We start from the raw sequence: 18,976 nt of genomic DNA, 5'->3' as shown, positions 1-18,976 counted from the left end.
TGCCCATTTGCCCCTCCGTCCCCAGCGCTCCCAAGCCCCCGGTCCTTTCCAAGCACTGCCAGGCTGTGTCCACAATCACCTTTCCCAGGTTTTGCCTCTGTTAACCCACAGCTGGTTTCGCGCTGACCCGCGCAGGGCTCTGCAGGGGTTCCCAGCCAGGTCCTAATGCTCCTGCCAGGACAGGCAGCGACTCCCTGTCCTTGGCACTGCCCCCAGCCTGGACCAGCACCGCACCGGAGCACAGCACCCGTGCTAGAGCAGCAATGGAGAGCGCACAGGGCCTGACTCCTGCAGGTTGAGGATGTTGCTGAAGTGACCCGTCCCAAGACAAGCCCTACAAAGCAGGCCGTGGATGACCCCAGAGGGACATGGGACAAGGTTCCGCGGGCCCTGGCTGTGCCGCCCGCTCCCTCCACGCCCTCCTTGCACCAGCATTTCCGAGAGAGGCCAGAGCCGGAGCCGCCCTAAGAGGCTCTGAGAGTTTGGGAGCAGCTGTGGAGCAGCTGCCGGGGCCAGCGCGGGGGCTGGGGCCCGGGCAGGCGCCCCACAAGCGGCTCAGATGGCTTTGGGGGTGGATGTGGTGGGACCCTGCTCAGGGACGTGGTGGGAGCTCCGAGCCTGCCGCCGCCAGGCTTTGTTCTCGGAGCAGCGAGGCTGCAGCCCCTCCCCAGGCTCCACCCCCGCAGCCCACCCGAGACCCTCCTTCCGCTGCCTGTGCACAAGCTCCTCACATGGTGCGCAGAGCTGGTGGGCAAGAGATGCCCTTGGCAAAGCGCAGAGGCACCTTGGGTGGTAGAGGCGTCATCGGGAGGGCCCAGAGGCAGCACCAGAGCTAAGCCCCCCCGGAGTGCAGACCTTGCAGTGGCACAAGGGGATGCTTGGCTCTCCCCCAGGGAGAGGCAGGTCGGCTGTAGCACCCTGGCTCTGCTCCACAGCTGGGCACCCCGGGGCTGATCTGGCAGAACCTGTTCCCAGATCGTGCTACCCCAGCAGGCTCCGTCCCGCACCACTGCCTGCCCCTGCCCCTTTCCTGCCCTCCGCTCACGGGTTGCTGTCCAGCCAAGCCGGGGTTGGTTCAGGGGCTGCCCACGTGTGGCCACAGCCACCTCACCTTACCCTGTGCTTCCTCTGACCTTGGCTGCACAGCTGGGACTCACTCGCGGGCAATCAGCCCTGTTCCTACCGGCCCTGCCAGGCAGGCACCAGCTGTTTCTGTCCCTTTGTGCCCCCGTGTCCTGCTGCTTCTCAGTGTGACCATCCCACTGCTCACACGTGCCCCAGCTTGAGTGCCTGGCCCAACCTCAGCCTGTCTTTATCCCTCGACTTTCCTCGCCCCGTTTTTGATGTGCTTGTGCACTCCTGGAACTGGCAGCGAGAAGACACGGCACCGCAGCCCAGATCTGGGTGATGCCAGGAGGCATTTTGGCTTCCCGCAGCCAGCTCCTGCCCCCGGCAGAACCTTCCAGTAGATGAGCAAGACAATTTTCCTTACAATTGCTCATCACGGGAAGAGCTGCAATTATTAATGACCGTTCCAGCTGTCAGAGTGGAGAGGGAGGAGAACACCCACTTCCCCACAGCCACTGCCCTCGAGCCCGTTCCAGCCTGAGGTGCCGGCGTGGCCTCACACCCGTCCTTGGGGACGGCAGCTGCATCGCGTGAGCGAACGCTTGGCTGCTCCACGCCGGAGAACGCCCAGAGCTGGTGCACGTGGCCCACGCGTGCCCCATGACTCCCCATCCCCTCTACAGGACTCGGGGCTGGGGCACAGAAGACACTGCCATGGGTATGCAGGGACCCCCACTATAGTCTGACTCTCCCCATTGCTCCTTGCTGCGTTTTGCCCTCCAGATTAATTACTGCCTCCCTTAGCGGTCCTGCCAAGGATGACCCAGTCGACACAAGGGGTCAAGCCTGGGCTGACGCGGGCAGAGGAGGAGAAATCTGAGACGAAGATTTTCCCTGGAAAGCTGGAAGGAGCTGAGTCAGGCCCCAGAGGGAGCGGGATGAGGGCAGAGCATGACCTTCCCAGCCAGCCGCACCTCACTCGGCAGAACCAGTGGCCTGAAGACAGCCGGCACTTGCAGAGACGTGTTTATTAAAGGCACTAAAAGCACCGTGGCTACATCAGTGCAGCCCGACTGGAGGGTGTGGGTTGGGGAGAGGCATCGATGGCCCTAGGATGGCAGTGGCAGAGAGCTCTTTGGTAGGAAGCTGTGCCCAAGCCTTGCAGGAGCAGCCGTCTGGCTGGGTTGGCCATCAGCACACGCTGCCAGCCCACAGCTGGGCCACTGGGCTGGGGGTGCTGCCAGCCCCAGGGGAGCAGTGGGTCAGCAGGGTGGAGGGCATGAGGCACAGACACCCCCAGAAGACAACCGGGGCAGGAAGCCACGGCAGCAGTTTGAGGGGTGGCTGGTGGGTGGGTTGTCATGGGCAGGGCCCCAGCAGGGGAACAAGGCCAGGACTTCAGCCCCAAGCACACAGCAGGGAAAGTGGGGGAGAGTGGGAGAGGAGCTGGTCCTCACCCACTCAGGGATGTGTAAGGATTATCCCTGCCCCAGCACTGAGCTGCCAGGCAGCACAGGAGCAGCCCAGCTGTGGCAGACCCCCTCCAATTCCTGCCTCAGCATGGTTGAGCCCACCATACTGCATGGCTCAGGGGCAGGAGGATCCATGCAGCATCCCCTTCCCAGGGCTCCTCAGGCCAGTTGAGAAGCATATAAGAAGCCACCCAGCTACAAGGGGCTCTGGACCCAGCATTGTATCCGGCTGGAGTTGAGCCAGGAGCTGCCAGGAAAGAGGCAGGAGCAAAGGAAAGGGCCAAGGGCCCAGCCTGGCTCCCTGGGGCCAGCAGGGCAGGGGGAGAGGAGCATGCAGGGCCAGGGACATGTGTGGGCACAGCTGACATCCCACCCCTCACACATGGGAGAAAGCGTGGCTCTTGCACAGCGGCTTGTCCTTCTTGGAGTAGAATGTCTTCCCTTCCAGGTTGGTCTGGCAGATCTGGGGAGGAGAGTGCAGGTGATCAGGTTGGGGGCCTGATCCAGGCTCTGGATCCCCCAACAGCTCAGCACTGGTGTCACATCCACATGGCCGTGGGGCACTGCGAGGGACCAGAAGGCACAGAGCAGAGTCCCAAGCCCCCAGAACAGAGGCAAGTAGGAAAAATCTTGTGGCAGCAGGTCCCCCATGCTGCTGGTGTACCCCACCCAGAGCAAGACTGTCGGGGAGAGGCACAGGCCCTGCAGAAGTCGGGGAGGGAGGCACACTGCTCACCGCACAGACAAAGCAAGTGTCGTGCCAGCTGAACCCCAGCGCCTCCAGGAACCGGTCCCCAGCATCGATCTTGAAGTCACAGCCGCGGCACTTGGTGCCAAACATCTTCTCATAGTCTGCAAGGAAAGGCAGAGCCAGGTCAGCACTTCCATGCACTACAGCTGCTCATCCCAGGGGAGCAGGGCTGCAGCTCAACCAGGATCCCACAGGCACAGCCTGGGGACAACTCTGCCAGCCCCCATCCAGGTGAGATAAAGCCCCAGCCACACGGGAGAGGCGCAGCGTGGCCCAGCCACCACAGGGCTCTAGAGGGAGGAGGAGAACCTCATCTCCCAGGATGCAGCACTCGCTTTGATGTACATCCTCCCTCATTGCCATGGCAACATAGGAGCGATGGCACTACCCTGCAGCTAGGGAGAACCAAAATAGAGGGCTAAGGCTGTGGGACTGGGATCTCCATGCTCCCCACATCTCATGGGGATCACATGCTGCAGGGGGAGCCCCACAGAGCAGGGCAGCTCATGCCCCCAGCCCTGTGTGCAGCTGCTGAGTCCCAGTGGTGCCCCAGGGCCACATGAGGTGACACATGGGGTCTCCCTGGGTCCTACCTCTCTCACAGTAGGGCTGTCCCTCCTCCATGTAGAAGGCTCGGTTGCGGATGGGAGTTTTGCAGGCGTTGCAGGTGAAGCACTGCACGTGCCAGGTCATCTTCAGTGCGTGCATCACCTCCTAGAAGGGAGCCACTGTCAGCCAGGGGCAGGACCCCAAGGGCAGGAAGGGACAAGGAATCCCCTGAGATGGGATGGGAACAAGCTGGGAAGGGACAGAGCCAGGCACTCATAGCAGAGAGCAAGGACAGGAGACAGAGGGCAGGCTGAGGGACACTCACCCCAGTGATCTTCTTCTTGCACTTGGCGCAGCTGGGTGCGTAGCGCGTGTCGTAGCACTTGGGGCAGAAGATGGAGCCTTTCTCCTCAAAGAAGCCACCCTCATCCAGCACCTTCCTGCACTGGCAGCAGGTGAACTCCTCGGGGTGGTAATAATGTCCCAGCGCCACGAGGTACCGTCCCCTGTGGCAGGACAGAGCCACGTCAGCCACGCCGGGGCCCACGACTCTGGCGTGGCAGTGGTGGCAGCCAGGGCTCACCTGATGACCTTGTTGCACTTGTAGCAGAGGGGGGTACGGCCGGGCCCCTCGGGGGCTTGCTGGGCTGCCTGCACGATGGAGCTGCGGTTCTGCATGGGGGTCGGCGTGGCCGGCTGGCTGTGCTTGCTCACCACCGTGCTCGTCTTGTCTGGGGCGTAGCGCTCAGCAAACGAGGGGTCCACAGCCCAGGGTGGGCGGCTGGTAGGGCTGGGGGTGGCACTGGGGGTCCTGGGGGCTGTGTACACACACAGGTCTTAAGGACAGTGATCCTGATCCCTTGGCAACCCTTCCTCAAAAAGCCCGGAGATGTTTTGCTCACCCAGTCCTGGCTCGGTCTTCATCGTTGCTCCTGAGGACGGGTCCGGCACGGAGACCTGGCTACAGAACAAGCAGTTAATCCAGGCTGCCCTGCTCGCCCCCACTGCCCGGGGTGGGCAGCCAGGGCTCCCCACCCCAACAAGCAGGAGGGAGCTGGCCAAGCCCCCGTACCCAGTGGTAGCTGGTTTAGTGATGAGGTACTGAGCCAAGGGCCTTCAGTCCTGCCAAGACACACACACCCAGGGCTATGCCCCCACTGTGGGGTCTGGGGAGCGACAGGAGGGAGAGTTCTGGGCTTCTCCAGACAGACCAGCGACCCCAGGGACCACACACACTTTGGCTGCCTAATAATATGTGATGACTACCCCCAGTCTCATTGGTGTGCAGGGGAACCTGGACATGACCTGATGCAGGGAGCCCCAGGGCCCAGTTCAGTAGTGCTGGGAACAGGCAGGGCAAGCCAGGGCTAAAGAGGCACAGCCCACTGAAAGGGGGTGGAGACAGGGCAAGAGGGAGAGCCAGTAGCTCTGTGCCTCTCCAAGACAAATTAAAAAAGCAGATGGCAACAAACCCAACTTTTATTTGTGTCAGAGCAAACTGGGCAGAGCTGGTACCCAAAGGTGATGGTACCAGGACAGGACGTGTCACAGAGAGCTGAAGGCAAAAAATGGGGTACTGTCCACCCCCCTGTGTGGCTGCACAGAACTAGGAACAACCCTGACAAGGTGATGACATCCATGAGCTCAGCTGCCCCACAGCCCCATGCCAGGCTTGCAGGACACTGTGCCCCAGGTACAGATACTGCCCAAACATCACAACAACCCAGTGAGATTTGGCCAGTGCTGTCAGCCACTCCCAACCCACTGTTTCTTGAACACCACGGTGCAGCTCAGCATTCCCAGCTGAGGAGCAGCAGTGCCCAAGGGGTTCTGCCCAGGACATGCAGCCCCTCAGCTTCTGCTGCCACACACTCCCCTTACCTGGGTTTCCTAACAAACACATCATCATGATCCTCCACTGAGCGCAGCAGGAGAGAAAGGAGGAAACAGTCAGTCCTCACAGACCAAGGCCCATGCACAATAAGAGGGGAAAGGGAAAAGAGGAAAACCAACCTCTCCTCCCACCAACTCCTGCCCGAAGAAAAAGCTCTGCCCAGCCACAGGGCAGACCAAGACCCCAGACCAGTGTCACCACCATGAGACCACGCACAGCCCCAGTCAGTCTCACTGACTCAATCACCCCATAGGGACCACATGGGGCCAAAACCAACGTTCCAGTGCCACTCCAGACTCTGCCGGATCCTGGCAGCCCAGGGAGAGTCCAGCACCTCCAGCCAGTGCCAGGCCCTGTGGGAACTCACTGCTGCTGTCTGCTGTGCCCGTCAGCTGGGCCAGTTTGCGGAAGGTGCGGGACTGCGAGGTCCCGGTGCGGGGCTGCCAGTCCTCAGCATCCTCTATCAGTCGCAGCTTCCCAGGGTTGCACCCAGGGGTACTGGGGGGCTCCAGAGGCTGCGGGGGCTGTCTGTGAGTGACAGAGGGCAGGAGCTCAGCCAGCACAATGCACAGGCCCTGCTCTAGAACAGGGAAGCACTCCAAAAGGTGCTCTGGCACATGCCAACACCTCTGCCAGACACTGGCACTCACCGCTGCTCCACTGTGCCCCAGCTGGACCCATAGGAATCCCTGTGGCATCAGAAAAAATGGTGGCACAGCAGTCAGTGGCTGATCCATGGCTCAGTGGCTCAGTCAGTGGCTCAGCCCATGCTTCCCATACGCACTACAATCTCAGAGATACAAGAACCTCATAGAAATGCTGACAGCATTCACTGCTGACCAGCCTTGCAGCCATTCCCTGACCACACAAGACATCGTGCCCCAGGTACAGTGCCTGCCCTGTGACTCCAAAAACACCCAGCAAAGTGTTGTGACTCCAAAAACGCCCAGCCACCCCTTCACACTGTGCTGCATATTGGCCTCCCCAGCTCGTGTCAGCAGTGCCCAGCAGATCTTGCTTGCACACCCATCTGGGGGCAAACTGTCTGGCCAGTGGGTATCCAGGCAGGAACTTCCCAAGGTGAAGGTCAAAGCAGTGGCTGAGCACTGGCAGTGCCTGTTGTGGGGTGAGCACAGGGTGGGCTTTGCAGCTCCACCACCAGCTCAGCTCTGGGAGAGGACAGAGAGAAGAATCCACAACAGGGCAAAGAGTTTGCCCAGAGTCATGAGAAGTAGTGATGCTGAGGGGAAATGATCCAGCAGCACTCACTCAGCTCTGACACACCAGGCTCACAGGACAATGTGCCTCAGGTGCAGGGGCTACCCAGCACCTCCCAACATCCCATAGCCAGGTTTTCCCAGTGCCATCAGTCTCCTCCACTCCTTGTATGCCCAAAAGGCTAAGGTGCAGCTCAGCATCCCAGCTCAGAGCCAGCAGTGCCCAGACACCTGGGACATGCAGCCTCAGCACATGCTCCCCTTACCTGGGCTTTTTAACAATCTCATCCTCACCATCCTCCACTGAATACAGCAGGAGAGAAAGGGGGAGAGAGCATCAGTCTGCAGTGACTGATGCTCAGGAAAAACAGGAAGAGAAAGGAAGAAAACCACCCCCGCCACTCAACATCCCCTCACACAGCCTGCTTGGCCATGGGGCAGAGCATGGCCCCAGACCAGCGGCACCACCAGGAGTCCACACACAACCCTGGGCAGATTCCATTGCCTTTGCTGCGCTCAAGAGATGACTTGGGGCCAAAATCAAACTCCTGATGCTACATCACCCCACTGCCTCTCCCAGCATCTGGTTACCCCAAAACAGTCCCACATCCCCAGCCAGTGCCAGGCCCTGTGGGAACTCACTGCCATCTGTGCCCGTCAGCTGGGCCAGTTTGCGGAAGGAGCGGGACTGTGAGGTCCCGGTGCGGGGCTGCCAGCCCTCAGCGTCCTCCAACATCCTCAACTTCCCAGGATCACACCCGGGGGTACTGGGAGGCTCCAGCGGCTGCCTGTGAGTGACAGAGGGCAGGAGCTTCAGCCAGCGCAATGTACAGACGCTGCCCAACACTGCAGCACAGGGCAGTGCTGCCAAAGGTGACCTGACACATGTCAACACCTCTGCCAGATCCTGGCACTCACCGCTGCTCCATTGTGCCCCAGCTGGACTCATGGGAATCCCTGTGACATCAGAGAAAACGGCAGCACAACAGTCACTGTTTGACCAGCCCTGCCATACCCACAGCCCCATGGGGCATAAGCCACGTGCAAATACTGACCAACAGCCTTGCAGCTGCTTGACAGCTGCATGGACGCAAAGCACCAAGAGCAGTTGCTGCCCAGCTCCTCCGAACTCCCGCAAGGTGTTGTGATTGTCACCAGCCACCCCTACCCAGGTGAGTGCTTGGGGCAGGACCCTCCCGAGGTGATGGTCAGGGCAGTGGGTGAGTGCTGGCAGCTCTGAAAACACCTCAAGTCTGGGAGAGGGGACAGAGAGGGAAGAAAGAACCCCAAGCAGTGCAAAGAGCATCCCCAGAGTGACTGCAAGCAGTGAAGGTGAAGTGGCTGTGGAGGCTGAGCCTGGCATGGGCACCTTGTGGCTCCTGCTGCTGCCCCTTACCTGGGCATTTTAACGGGCTCATCCTCACCATCATCCACTGAGGACACCAAGAGAGAAAGGCAGAGATGGAGTCAGTCTGCGACAACTGAGGCCCAGGCACAGCAGGAAGGAAAGGGAAGGGAAAGGAAGGAAAAAGGCCCTCTCCTCCCACTGCCCCCCTGCCCCAACACACAGCCCTGCCCAGCCACATGGCAGAGCACAGCTCCAGCCCAGTGGCACCACCATGAGCCCACAAAGCCCTGGGCAACTCCCAATGGTTCAGCTGCCACAGAGGGCCCAAATGGAGTCAAAACCGATGCCCTGCTGTAACAATACACCACGACCTTTATCCAGTTGCCCCAGCAAAGCTGGGCACACCCGGGCAGTCAGCCAGTGCCAGACCCTGTGGGAACTCACTGCTGTTAGCGCCCACCATCCGGGCCAGTTTGCGGAAGGAACGGGACTGGGATGTCCAGGTGTGGGGTTTTGAGTCATCAATGTTCTCTAACATCCGCAGCTTCACAGGGTCACACACAGTGTCACTGGGAGGCTCCAGCAGCTGCGGGGGCTGCCTGTGAGTGACAGAGGGCAGGAGCTCAGCACCAGGATTGGATCCTGCTCTGGAACAGGGAAGCACCTCTAAAGATGCCCTGGCATGTGCCAACACCTCTGCCAGACCCTGGCACTCACCGATGTTGCCCTGTGCCCAAGCTGGACCCACGGGCATCCCTGTGGCATCAGACAGAATGGTGGCACAACAGTCAGTGTTTGACCAGCCCATCCCTCCCCATGTGCATCCACAGCCCCAGAGATGCATGAGCCTCGTGGAAATGCTGACAGCGTTGATTCCTGATCAGCCTTGCAGCCATTCCATGGCCCCACACGACATTGTGCCCCAGGTCTGGTCTAGTTCCCTACCCTGCAACTCCCAACACCCCCAGCAAGGTGCTGTCAGTGCCATCAGCCACCCCTGCCCACTGTGTCCAGCACACTGACTGTGCTGCATCTTGGCCTCCCCAGCTTGGTGCCAGCAGTGCCCAGTGGGTCCTGCCTGCACACCCTGCATGAGGACACCCCATCTGGGAACAGCCAGCCTGGCTGGTGGGTGTCTGGGCAGGACCCTCCTGAGATGATGGTCAGAGCAGTGGCTGAGCACTGGCAGTGCCTGTTGTGGAGTGAGCACACGGCAGAGCCTGTGGCTCTGCCAATGGCTTGGTTCTAGGAAGAAGGAAAGGACAGGACAAAGGGTGGAGGATAAGGAGAGGAAAGAAGAAACAGCAACATAGCAAAGAGCTTCCCCTGAGTGACTGCAAGCAGTGAGAGAGAACAAGCCATGTGGGCTGAGCCCAGAGTGGGCACCTTGTAGCTCCTGCTGTTGCCCTGGCACACACGCTCCTTACCTGGGCTTTTTAATAAATTCATCCTCACCATCCTCCACTGAGTGCAGCAGGAGAAAAAGGGGGAGATGGAGTCAGTCTGCAGCAACTAAGGTCCAGGAAAAGCAGGAAGGGAAAGGAGGAAAACCAACCTCCCCACCCACCATCCTCTCACCCCATCACACAGCCTGCTTGGCCATGGGGCAGAGCATGGCCCCAGACCACCAGCGCCACCAGGAGCCCACACACAGCCCTGGGCAGATCTTGCTTGCTCAGCTGCTCTCAGGGAGCTACCTGTGGGCAAACCCCAAGCTCCTGGGTGCCACATCACCCCACTGCCTCTCCCAACTTCTGATTACCCCAAAACAGTCCCACATCCCCAGCCAGTGCCAGGCCCTGTGGGAACTCACTGCCATCTGTGCCCGTCAGCTGGGCCAGTTTGCGGAAGGAGCGGGACTGCGAGGTCCCGGTGCGGGGCTGCCAGTCCTCAGCATCCTCCAACATCCTCAACTTCCCAGGATCACACCCGGGGGTACTGGGGGGCCCCAGAGGCTGTGGGGGTTGCCTGTGAGTGACAGAGGGCAGGAACTTCAGCCAGCACAATGCACAGACCCTTGCCCAACACTTCAGCACAGGGCAGTGCTGCCAAAGGCGCCGTCACCAGATCTCGGCACTCACCACTGCTCCACTGTGCCCCAGCTGGACCCATGAGCATCCCTGTGATATTGGAAACAACAGTAGCACAACACTCAGTATGTGATCATTGCACAGCCCATCCCTCACAAATGCACTCTGGAACTAAGAGAAGTTGGAGACACTCAGCCAGCTCTGCCCTGCCATCCTGCAGCCCCACGCCAGGCTCACAGCACATTGTTCATTGTCTAGAACCTCCCAATACCCCCAGCAAGGTGTTGTCAGTGCATCAGCCTTCTCCAGATCTCTTCTCCTCAAAAAGCAATTGGCAGAGCTTGGCCTCCTCAGCTTGGTGCCAGCAGTGCCCAGCAGGTCCTACCCAGCACAGGACATCTTGTCTGGCCAGTGGGTGTCCTGGCAGGACCCTCCCAAGGTGACGGCCAGAGCAGTGGCTGAGCTCTGGCAGTGCCCACTGTGGGGTGAGTGCAGGGCGAGCTCTGCAGCTCCACCAACAGCTCAACTCTTGGAGAGGGAGAGAAAAAACACCAACAGAGCAAAGAGTTTCCCCTAAGTGACTGCAGGCAGCAAGAGAGAACCAGGTGTGTGGGCTGAGCCTGGGGTGGGCACCTTGTGGCTCCTGCTGCTGCTCTGGCACACACCCCCCTTACCTGGGCTTTTTAACAAGCTCGTCCTCACCATCCTCCACTGAGCACAGCAGGAGAGAAAGGGGAGATGGAGTCAGTCTGTGGCAACTGAGGCCCAGAGACAGCAGAAAGGGAAAAGGAACAGGAAAGGGAAAAGGACTCCTCCCACTGCCCACCTGTCCCAACACACAGCCCTGCCTGGCCACGGGGCAGAGCACGGACCCAGCCCAGCAGCACCACCAGGAACCCACACAGCCCCAGGCTGCTCTGCCTGGCTTAAGCGCCCCATAGGGCCAAAACCAACACTCCAAAGGCACCAAAGTCTTTATCCAGCTCCAGTTTCCCCAGCAGAGCTGGGCAGTCAGCCAGTGCCAGGCCCTACGGGAACTCACTGCTGTCTGCGCCCACCAGCCGGGACAGTTTGCGGAAGGAACGGGACTGGGAGATCCAGCTCTGGGGCTTTGAGTCGTCAATGTCCTCTAACATCCGCAGCTTCACAGGGTCACACACAGGGGTGCTGGGGGACTCCAGCAGCTGTGGGGGCTGCCTGTGAGTGACAGAGTCATCTGTCAAATCTGACAGATCTCCTGCGGCTGTCCCGCACCTTGCCCAGCACAGGATCACAGCACACCAGTACCTGAGATGCCACACCTTGTCTTACTCCCCACCCCCAACTCCTCCCTCACAAAGGCTGGGCCTGTGAAGGACTGACTCTGGAATGATCACCACCATTCCTGGCAATTTGAAACTGGCCCCAAGGGCCAGAAAGAGAAAGGACAGAGTAAGAATAAGCCAAGGTCAAAAAACACACCATCAGGGAAGCTGCACCACAGCTGTCTATGGCAGTGCCACCTGGCCCTGGGCACGGTGCCCAGCACAGCCCATCAGCCCTTGCCCGGCACAGCCACATCTTGGGGAACAAGGAATGGATCACACATAAGGACACTCCAGGGCCCCAGAAGCTGGCAGAGACAGGCAGCTGTCCCCTCTACACTGGGGACAGCTTAGTGCCAGGAAGGATCCACCCACATGGGCAGAGCAGGCACCTGCTGCCCATCCCCAGGCTGGCCCTGCCCCGGAGAACAGGGCACTGGCAGGGAAGAAGCATGCAGGGAAGATAGAGAGACCAGGTAAAAGGCTTACTGACTTGTCAAGGCTCAGCACCTGTAGGGAGAGGGAAAGAGAAAGGGAAGAGAGAAAGAAAGAAAAAGGAAGGTGAAATTAGACCTGCAGCACCCAAGAAGTTTCCAGAGCTCACCTATGGCCTGCATTAGTCCCCCTATCCCTGACTCTCACACTGAGCTCACCCAGGGCTGAGAGCACACTGGGACACAGGGGCAGATGCCAGCAGACCAGACTGTGCTCCCTCAGTCCCCAGAACAGGCCTGGATGCCCAGGGCAGTCAATGCCACATCCCACCCCAACACCCAGTTCCTGGGCACTACGGCAGCTCTGACAGGAGGAGCAGGGACCAGCAGAGCCAGGGGAGAACGGTGCGGCAGAGCTGGAGGCCATCACTCTGCCCAGCCCCTTCCTGCAGCCAAGGGAACACCAGGACTTCCCCAGGCAGGCATCAGCCTGTGGTCACAGCCAACCACCGTTTCCCTGCCACTGCAGATGCCAGCCAGTGGTCCTGCTACAGCCTATGTGTCAAACCTGACAGGAGTCTCCACAGGCTGACACCTCCCTGAGCAAGGGACTGGCACCAGCGTGGCTGTGTGTCCCTGTGCGCGACACTTCTGTTGTGCCACCTCAGCACCAGCCACCGATGACTCTGGCATGGGCACTGTCACCCACTCCCACCCAGGGTGCCTGGCATGCAAGGCGCAGCAGGGCTGGGCAGCAGGCTCCCCCCGATCCTCAGGGAGCAGGATGGACAGCAACATACCCGTTGTGCTGGGGGGTGCAGGCGGGCGCCAGGGGCGCATACGTCACGGGTTTCGTCACCAGCCCGGGCCGTGGGTTCGGAGGTGAGCCAGCCCCAAAGGGCCGAGCTGTTTTGTTGAGGGCGGTGCTGGGAGCGAAGTTATATTTCAGGGGTTCAGAGCAGGGGAGTGAGTCCTGAGCGAGACAAAACACACAGACACGGGCTCACACGTCAAGCAGCATGCAAGGGGCAGCCCTGGGCCAGGCAGCGCAGCAGGCAGCCAGGTAGGAAAGCCAGACAGCACGTGCAGCTTGGAGACCAGGCCCTGCCAGGCTGGTAGTCACTCTACTGGGCACCTTGCCCAGTGACAGCAGGTCAGCCTGAGGGTCATTGGAAGATTAGTAGGTGCCCTGGACACTCGCTGCTGCCCGTGGCACGGCGGTGCATGCACACGCGCCAACTGCAACTGTCCCATGGCACAAAGCTGAACATGTGCAGGTGGCTTCTGCCCAGGAGCCACCAGTCACCAGCCCCAGCCCTGACTCCCTGTGCCAGAGCACTCCCCAGCACTAGCAAACATGCTGCTGCACCTGCCCGGCCTCCTCCCCTGTGCTGGCCCCTCTGCATCCCTGCCCACACCCAGCACCAGCAGGGGCACAGACAATCTGGGCCCAGGCACCTACTGCGCAGATCCCGCTCCCTCTGATCCTCCACAGTGCCAGAGATCAGAGCTGCTCCTCCAGCTGGGTTTCCTAGACCTCCAAACACACCCCAGCCCCCTAAAAGCCCCAGGAGCAAAGTCCATTTGATCGACTACACTGAAATTCCTTTCCCCTGAGATGAGGTTGAGCTGCCACTGCGGCACCAGGAGCAACACGTACCTTCTGCGGCTTCCCCAGCTGGTTCTGGGCTCTGCAAGAGAGGAGACAGATGGGCAGGTACTGGAGTTGGCCCAGACACCACCAGCATGCTGGTACCCCAAGGATGCAGCACCCAACCAAGGGGAAACACGGCCAGCTGGCACCGCCCTGTGGCTTGCAGTCAGATTAAGCCTTATCCAGGCAAGCAGAACCCCTGGACACAGCCAGGGACTTCCAGGCTCTAAGTAAGGAGCAGTGATGCTGGGAGATGGTGATGCCAGGAGGTGGCACTGGTCAGAGGGCCCTGATTACACTCCAGTCATAGCAGAACCCCAAGTCTGAGGGACCCACGATTCCTACCTGCTCAAGGTGAGGCAGAGCCTGTCCCCACAGGCGCGGATCCTGTTCTGGGCCTCGATGTGTGTCATGGCACTGGTGCTCTCCCCATCGATGTACAGCACCCAGTCGCCCACTCCCACGCCGGCCTGGGCCGCCTTCCCACCCAGAGTCAGCTGCAGGACAGACAGAGTTAGGGAGAGCTGGAACAGCCATGCAGTCACGTGGGAGCAGAGGGCAGGGGCCTGTCAAGGCCCAGGATCCCCATCCCAGTAAAGGACATCACAGAGTCTTGACCCGGGGAAAGTGAAGACCCCCAGATCACTTCCTATTTCCCAATGAATGAGAGCAGAGCAGCCTCTCTTCCCCTTGGCAGCAGCAGAAGGCAAAGCACTTCTGTAGTGCACTGCCCTCTGGCATGGCTGGAGATTCTGCCAGCACCCCAGGGCCTCATCGCCGTGACGCCAAACACAGAGGCAGTGCTGCCTCAGCCTTGACAAGAAGCCCAGCCACCCCTTGGAGTCATCCCTGTGGTCCTGGGGCAGGAAGAGAGCACAGTGAGTCAGGGCCCGTTGGGCAGCCCAGATCTCACTGGAAACCACAGGCATGTCCAGCCCTTCGCCTGGGGCGGGGAAGGACAGGGGAGGCACCCCTTGGGCACTCCCCCAGCTGCCCGTGCTCCCGTCCCGTTCCCACCAGGCACAGACATTACCTCATTCCCACAGAGGAGCAGGAGCCCTCCCGAGGCAGGGAGACACCCGCCCCCACCCACGTTGCCTCACTGGGACAGCCGGGAGCACAGCCACAAGCTCCCCTTCCCGGCCACAGTGCCAGGGATGCGCCTTGCCCCTGCTACAGCTCCATGGCACAGCCATACACCAACCACACTGCTGGGAAGTGGAGGCTGCCCTCCCCTCCCACCGGGGATGCACAGCCAGGGGCGAGCAGGGCCCGGAGCACCACACACAGCTCCCAGGCATTGACAGACAGACAGACAGACGTGGGCAGGCTGCAGCCATTCCTGCTCCTCCAGCATGGAAGAACTCGCGGCGCTTGGACCCAGACCAAGTATTTCCTCAAGTCCTGTTCGACATGAACATAAAAGGAGCGAGCCAGATTCCCAGCACTGTCAGAGGGCTGAAAAATCCCTACCACTGAGTCCTGGCCCCTCCTTGTAGAACCCGGCTCGCCCCAGAGCCACATATCCCTTCTCTAGGCCAGCACCAGCCCTCTACGCATGGCCAAACACCACACAGGGGCTGGATGGGGCCCAGTTCCACCTGCATCCCACTGCTATTCCCAGCAGGACATGGGTACCCCCACACTGCCCTCCTGTTCCTCCTGCCCAGCACAGGAGGGTGCCCTCAGCAGCAGTGATACCCCCAACTCCAGGCCATGCTGCTGCAAGCCCCAGCTTGCTGCCCTGGAGGGCTGGGGAAGGTACGGGGCGGCTGCGTGGGTTTGGAGATAGATGCAGGAGTTGGGAGAGGTTTTCACACAACTGCCCAGGAAGGGGAGAGCACGTCAGGCTGCGTCATGAAGCCTCACCCAGCCTGGTCAGCACTTCCCGTCCCCCTCTGTGCCAACGTGCAGGAAACCCCTTTGGCAGGTGCCAGCTCAGCCAGGAGCCATGGCAGTGCCAGCTCTCCTACTTCCCACACAGACCTGCTAACAAGGGCTTCCTTCCTCCCCCTCCACCCAGTCTTTTGTTCCCTGCACCTCCATCACTGCAAGAGGTGTTCACCTACTACCCTGTCCAGGACAGAGCCTCCCTCAGCACATCCCTCAGTGCCTTCCTGCCAGTAGCACCAAAGTGTCTCTCCTCCTTCCCAGCTGGCAGGTGCCAGGATGTGCCACACAGCATCCAGCTATCCAGACTGCAGTCCTTATCCTGGCTCTAGCACAGGGACCATGGTTCACAGCCTGCCTAGCCAGGGTGTCAGCACCCTAGCAGAGCCCCATGCCACAGGAAGTACATGTCAGAGGGCCATGATGGCACCTCTTTTGTGTGATCAGTAATCTGAAACAGGAAAGCCTCGCTGCTCACCCAGGAGTGCCACAGCAATGGACACAGCTGAAAGTCAAGCCAATGGACACACCAGTGCTGCCCTGTGCTGTCCACCCCTGCAGAGCAGGGCCCCACTGCAGCCCAAAAAGCTGGGGCAGGATGCTTCCTTCCAGCCCGCCGTGGCTGGGCCAGCTCGTGGGAAGCAGTAGCCAAGGACAGCAGCATGCTCTGAGCAGGAGCTCGGGGTTTGGGGATGCCTCTGGAGTGCAGATCAGCACAGGCTCACACCTTCTCATCAGAGCACACTGTCCTGCATGCAGCCCAGCCCCACTAGAGAGCCCCCAAATATGACTGCATCCCCTGGGAAACTCCTTGCTGCTCCTGTCCTGCCCAGGACGGCAGCACTGCCCAAGCCTCACCAAGCACTGCTTCACGAGGCCCCTGCCCCAGGCTCTGGGAGGCTCCTCCATCCGACCAGACCCTTTGTTAAGAACTGGCTCGCAGCCAAGAGAAACATTTTTTAGAGAATAAGCTCGCTGAAGCCGTCTCTGCGTGCTCAGCAGAGATCAGCAGGCCCCGGGGCAGCAGCACTGGCGACTCCAGCCTCACACAGTGTCCTCAGGGCCCGTGCTCCAGACCGGGATGCTGCAGAGATCTGTGCCCTCTGGGACAGGTGTGCAGTGCCCGGCTCGTGCCAGGGGCAGGTCCCCATGCAGCACTCAATGCCACGAGCAAAGCTGTCCTTTGGGAAGCAGCCTCCGTGCCAGCTGCCCAAGCGCCAGCGGCACAGGCGATGCAGTCACATTCCAAGGCTTATAAGGCAATTGCGTGGCCAAAGCTGTGGCCAGCACCCGCCCAGGGATGGGGACCTGCACACATCCAGGGTCAGATCCAGGAACACCACAACGGGAGAGGCTCAAACCAGCAGCCTCAGGCACAACCAGCTGTGGCACAATGGCTCTCACTGGAGAAATGGGAGAGTTTTGTGGAGGGAGTCACATCCCTGTGCAGGCAGCAGTACGGCTTCCCCCTCTCCATGCCCATTTCAGGAGTGACCTCAGGCATAGAGCTGGGAGCTGTGCTGTGGATAGGAGGGCAGAAGGGCATGGGTAGGTCCTGTGATGCCAAACCCAGTGCTGGGAAGCCAGTCCCACATCTCAGAGAGCAGATCCCCTCCGGCTGTGGTGGGCACACTCCGGAAGGGGCCTCCCCTGCCCCCCTCTGCAGAGGCTGTGCAGAATTTCACATTTCTGCCTGCAGCTCTCTGCCCGGAACACCCCCGTGCTGGGCTGCAGCTGATAAGGGACCAAGGAGGCTACGTGGAGCCAGGCAGGGCAGGATGCAGCATTCCCAGGGCCCCAGCTCATCTACATCCCCCGTACGGCTCTGCCTCAGCCACTGCGGCCTCCCTCCCACAGAGGCAGGAGGAAGGATGGGTGCCACCAGCCTTGGTTTCTCTTACCCTGGAGATGGAGAGTGGCATGCTGAAATCCTTCCCTCCCTGCAGCCTGAAGCCCCAGGGTGCCAGCCCATTCAGCATCACCTTGTAGGACTCCATGTCGCCCATCTCTGCAAGGGAAGAGGGTGTGATCCCAGTGTTAGGGTACGTGGAAACAATGCAGGGAGAACAGGCGAGGAGAGGGTTTGGTGCCTGGCAGGGTAGGACAGGAGGCAGGTCACGTTTCCAGCCGTAACTCCACCCTGACTATCCCACACTGTGGTTAGAGACGCACCCCAAATCCATCAGCATCTCCACCAGCAACGTCAGAGCTGAGGGGCCCAGGCTAACACCGACTAGTGCCAGGGAGCCAGGCACAGCCCTGCTGCCACCCACAGCGGGGTGTCTGTGGGCTCTGCTCTCTTTGCAAACCTGGGATGTTGCTTTCCCTTGCAGCACCCCAGGAACTCCTGCTGCTGAGAGCTACAGCTGCTGAGACCACAGAGAAGCAACAGCAGGTATAGAAGGATAGGAACCAGAAGCATTTTTGCCGGATGAATTATCAGCAGCAAGACAGGAGCTGCGTGATACCACCCGAGGCGCCTGGCACAGGAGCCGGGCTGGCGCTCCGGCAGCCGGCCCAGCAGATGCTCCCTGGGAGCGAGCCCATCCCCGGGGCTTGGGCAGGAGGGAATCCCGGTGCTCCCCTGCCTGACAGCTGTCAGCCGGCCAAGCCTCCGGACAAATGGGCCAGCACCAGTCTCCTGCCACCTTTTACCTGATAGAAGCCGCCAGACCCCCAGGAACCAGGACCTTCCCCCGAGGGCGGACAGGGCCGGCTGCGGGGCCGGGGCTCCCCGCGCCTCGCACGGCCCGGCTGCAGGGCCGGGGGCCAGCGTGCCCCTGCTCTCCCCGGGCCGGTGCCGACTATATAAGGCGTGTAAGACGACACCAGCCCGCTCCCCGCTCGGGAGGGCCGGGGGAAGAGCTGCGTGTCAGGCATTCCCGGCGCCCGGGAGCCGCGCAAGCCCCGGAGAGCCGCCGGGACGGGGCGGCCGGAGCGGGCGGACAGCCCCCACCCCTCCCCGAAGGACAGGGCCCGACTAAACCGGGGGTCCCCAGCGTGCAAAGGCTGGGCAGCCCTTCTTATTGCTGAGAAGCCCCACCCTGACCCGCGGGGGGCCTCGGGACCCCTCCCCATCCCACACCGCCTCCCCTCCCGGGGATGGGGGACGCTGGCTCTCCCCACACGGGCCCGACCCTGACCACCCGCCTTACTCTTACGCCAGGCCTCAGCCCTCCACCCCTCACGCCCCCACTCCCCCCGGAAGAGGACGGAGCCCCCCGGCACGGCCCGGCTCCCCGGACTCACCCGCGGCCAGCGGGGCCCGGCGGAGCGGGCGGGAGCGGAGCGGTGCGGGCCGACACGGGACTCGAACCCGGGCACCGCCCCCGCCCGGCCCGGCCCCACCCTATATAGGATCGGGA

At 61.1% G+C, this 18,976-nt stretch overlaps 1 protein-coding gene across 4 annotated transcripts; it reads right to left on the bottom strand.

Annotated features, from left to right (window-relative positions):
* Positions 1 to 2,086: 2,086 nt before the first annotated feature.
* On the bottom strand, positions 2,087 to 18,926 carry PDLIM7 (PDZ and LIM domain 7). 4 transcript variants are annotated; one of them, XM_083871886.1, is made up of 19 exons: positions 18,861 to 18,926; positions 17,513 to 17,619; positions 14,067 to 14,218; positions 13,728 to 13,758; positions 12,127 to 12,143; positions 11,372 to 11,526; positions 11,004 to 11,040; positions 10,381 to 10,419; positions 10,113 to 10,267; positions 9,727 to 9,763; positions 6,385 to 6,423; positions 6,102 to 6,262; positions 5,722 to 5,758; positions 4,743 to 4,801; positions 4,424 to 4,658; positions 4,166 to 4,346; positions 3,885 to 4,005; positions 3,277 to 3,392; positions 2,087 to 3,003 (listed from the first exon to the last, which is right to left on the bottom strand). In XM_083871886.1, exons 2-19 carry the CDS (start codon positions 17,615 to 17,617, stop codon positions 2,917 to 2,919), a joined length of 1,764 nt encoding a protein of 587 aa, XP_083728012.1. In that variant the 5' UTR covers positions 17,618 to 17,619; positions 18,861 to 18,926; the 3' UTR covers positions 2,087 to 2,916. The 4 variants fall into 4 exon arrangements, with proteins under 4 accessions (XP_083728012.1, XP_083728014.1, XP_083728015.1 ...); XM_083871887.1 differs by lacking the exons at positions 2,087 to 3,003; positions 3,277 to 3,392; positions 3,885 to 4,005; ... (4 more) ...; positions 6,102 to 6,262; positions 6,385 to 6,423 and adding exons at positions 6,497 to 8,204; positions 8,348 to 8,384; positions 8,744 to 8,898; positions 9,017 to 9,055; XM_083871888.1 differs by lacking the exons at positions 5,722 to 5,758; positions 6,102 to 6,262; positions 6,385 to 6,423; ... (4 more) ...; positions 11,372 to 11,526; positions 12,127 to 12,143 and adding an exon at positions 12,868 to 13,040.
* Between the last annotated feature and the right edge of the window lie 50 nt (positions 18,927 to 18,976).

Source organism: Zosterops lateralis (genome assembly GCF_965231275.1).
Source record: "Zosterops lateralis genome assembly, chromosome: 14".
In the NCBI taxonomy this organism is placed as follows: Eukaryota; Metazoa; Chordata; class Aves; order Passeriformes; family Zosteropidae; genus Zosterops; species Zosterops lateralis.
This window is presented reverse-complemented; position numbering and strand designations above follow the sequence as displayed.